This window comes from Nicotiana tabacum, chromosome 8, assembly GCF_000715075.1.
Source record: "Nicotiana tabacum cultivar K326 chromosome 8, ASM71507v2, whole genome shotgun sequence".
Classification (NCBI taxonomy): Eukaryota; Viridiplantae; Streptophyta; class Magnoliopsida; order Solanales; family Solanaceae; genus Nicotiana; species Nicotiana tabacum.
This window is the reverse complement of record NC_134087.1, coordinates 148,835,893-148,838,786: the sequence shown is the minus strand read 5'-3', so window position 1 is coordinate 148,838,786 and position 2,894 is coordinate 148,835,893. Positions and strand designations below refer to the sequence as shown.

Below are 2,894 nucleotides of genomic sequence, written 5' to 3'. Positions count from 1 at the left end.
AACCTTTTCCCCCTTTTGGCATCATCGAAAAGTTGCATAAAAAATATGAGATAACCAGATTTTAAAGCTTACTCATGGCCACCGGGGCTACTTCAAATGCAATCATGGATTAATCATCATAGATCAAGCTAAGAATTTTAACCATCAAAGAAATATGAACAAACAGTTAGAGCAAAAATAGTGAATTCATTGATGATTTACAAGATTCTACCACAAAGCATAAGAAGAAATAAAAATACTGAAAGCATGAGCAAAAGAAACAAAAAGTCCCGAACCGGGTCACTAGTTTATCTATATTAGGCTAGGAGGCTTAAGGCTGGGAAGAACTAGGTGCTTGGTTTTTGACTTGGAGGAGTTTCAGCATACCTTCAAGAATGCCATCATTCTTCTCTTTTTCTCTTGCCAGCTCAGTTCTGAGATCATCTCTCTTGCTCTCCACCTCAACCAACCTCTTCTTTGGCCCCACTTTGTTGCACCAAGGCTCTGAACTTGCTATTCACTAGTACCTTTTTGGATGAACTAGATTCTTTAGGAGTGACATTAACTTCATGATCGTAAGCAAGCAGAGTATTAACCCAAAAATGATACATGCTTGTACTAACCTCCCACTTTTTCATAGGTACATTGGAATGTGCAAGCACAGTTGTGAGAATGAAGCCATATGGAATGGTATGAGTTTTGGTTCCGTTGATAACTCTATAAAGAAGCTGGATTATAGCTTTCAGTCACTTTCTTCAGTAGGTCTGTGAGGGTTTCCTCTAAAGATGAACCAGGTTCATCTCCCCTAACAACCATTGCACCTGCATTTTTGGTTAAACTCACAGGAGTGGGTGAAGAATCGACCACTCTTGTCCCCTTTCCCCTCACAGTACTCCTAGCACCCTTGCTCTCCTTTTTTTTCGTTTTCATTTTTGCCACCAACTTCTCCAGATTCTATAGTCTCAACACCTGCTATACATCCTACAAATCTATTTAATTTGCAGCAACTTTAGAAATTGTCTCAGGAGAAACTTTAGAATCAGAAGATACTTGTTTAGTTTCGGAAGAGCCACTTTCTTCCTCATGAGTAGCAGATTTAAAAGAATCTACGTAGTTTAATATGATCATGAGTCTTAAACGTAACTGGTTCACTTGTAACGGATAAGTTCAAAAGAACTTTGGTATTTGGTAGGACTCTTCTCATGATCCAAATATAGTTATTTCAAATTATGCAGAGTGTAGAAAACATACCGTGTTATCTTAATGAACCAGGTTCTTCACTGATAACTCTCTTGTGCAAGTCTAAATTTGAGAAAATAGAGAAAATATCATTAGATATTAATGAGTCATTTTAACACATGGCACAAGAGTATACTATGGAAAAGTATGAGTCTGAGCATGATTTAATCTAATTATACACAATTTACAGACTTTCTAACCAAATATTTTATTTTTATTTTTCATTTTTTTCGTTTAACCTTGAACTAGTCCTGTTAGGGGATTTTAATCATCCCTAATTCCAACCTGTTCCTCTCAAAGTGATCTCTACTTAAGGCTTTTGATAAGATGTCAGCAATTTGCTTGTCAGTAGCACAATAATCCATGGTGATCAAGCCTTTCTCATAGTTGTCTCTCAAAAAATGGTGCCTAACATCTATGTACTTAGTTCTCTTATGATGAACCGGTTACTTTGTCATACTAATAGCACTAGTGTTATCATAAAAAATAGGGATGCGACCAACATCAATTCCAAAATCCTTCAACTACTGTTTGATCCACAACAATTTAGCACAACAGGAAGCAGCAACAACATACTCAGCTTCAACAGTGGATAAGACCACTGAATTTTGCTTTTTAGTAGCCCATGACACAAGACATAAACCAAGGAAGTCTGCCATACCTGAGGTGCTCTTTCTATCCACAAGGAAACCTGTATAGTCAGTGTCAGCATATCCCACTATGTTAAAGTTACTACCTTTTGGATACAAAAGGCAAAGGTCAGTAGTGACTTTCAAGTATCTCAATAGTCTCTTGACAACAGCTAAGTGGGATTCCTTTGGATTTTCTTGAAATCGAGCACAGAGCCCTACATTGAAAATAATGTCAGGTTTGCCAGCATTAAGATACAAAAGAGAACCAATCATTCCTCTATACAACTACTGATCAACAGATGAACCAGGTTCATCTATAACCAATTTCGTGGATGTTACAATAGGAGTGTCATTTTCTTTGGATGTTCCTTCCTGGTTTTGTTACTGAGGAATATGTTCATGGACAGGTTCCCTCGAGGTTTGAGGATCAGTTCCTCTCTAGCCAGTTCTATCACTTGTTCTATTGCCCTGGGTGGAAGGACCTGTTCCATCACATGTTCCTTTCTATAATGCATATTCAGGCTGGACTGTGGTTTCACCATTTGAATTTCTTATCAGCCACTCTCTTCATTATCTTGTTCCTGCCTTTCAGAAAGAATGTTAGTTTTTTTTAAAAAAAATAACATATACATTTTTTCTATAGATTTAGTTCTTTTACTGTATATCTTATAAGCTTTACTATGTGAAGAATATCCCGATAATACTCCCGCATCACTTCTGGGATCATACTTACCTAGGGAGTCTTTGCCATTATTGTGCACAAAGCACTTGCATCTAAATGTCCTAAGATGGGATATATTTAGCTTTCTCCTTTTAAGTGAATCATAGGGAATCTTCTTAACAAGAGGTCTAGTCATGCAACTATTTATGGTGTAGAATGCAAACATTCAGCAAACTTAGCATTTTCAAATTCAGTTCCATGATCTGACCTAATTGATGTAAGTTGATTACCTAGTTATTTATAGGTTTTTCTAACAAAAGAAGTAAACATGTCAAAGTCTTCATCTTTAGATGTTAAAAACAATGTCTAAGAAAATCTAGAGT

General features: G+C 36.6%; 1 protein-coding gene across 1 annotated transcript; it reads right to left on the bottom strand.

Moving 5' to 3' along the window:
- Positions 1-972: 972 nt before the first annotated feature.
- Positions 973-2,123, bottom strand: LOC142163353 (secreted RxLR effector protein 161-like). Its single transcript, XM_075220627.1, has 2 exons — positions 1,775-2,123; positions 973-1,085 (listed from the first exon to the last, which is right to left on the bottom strand). Exons 1-2 carry the CDS (start codon positions 2,121-2,123, stop codon positions 973-975), a joined length of 462 nt encoding a protein of 153 aa, XP_075076728.1.
- Between the last annotated feature and the right edge of the window lie 771 nt (positions 2,124-2,894).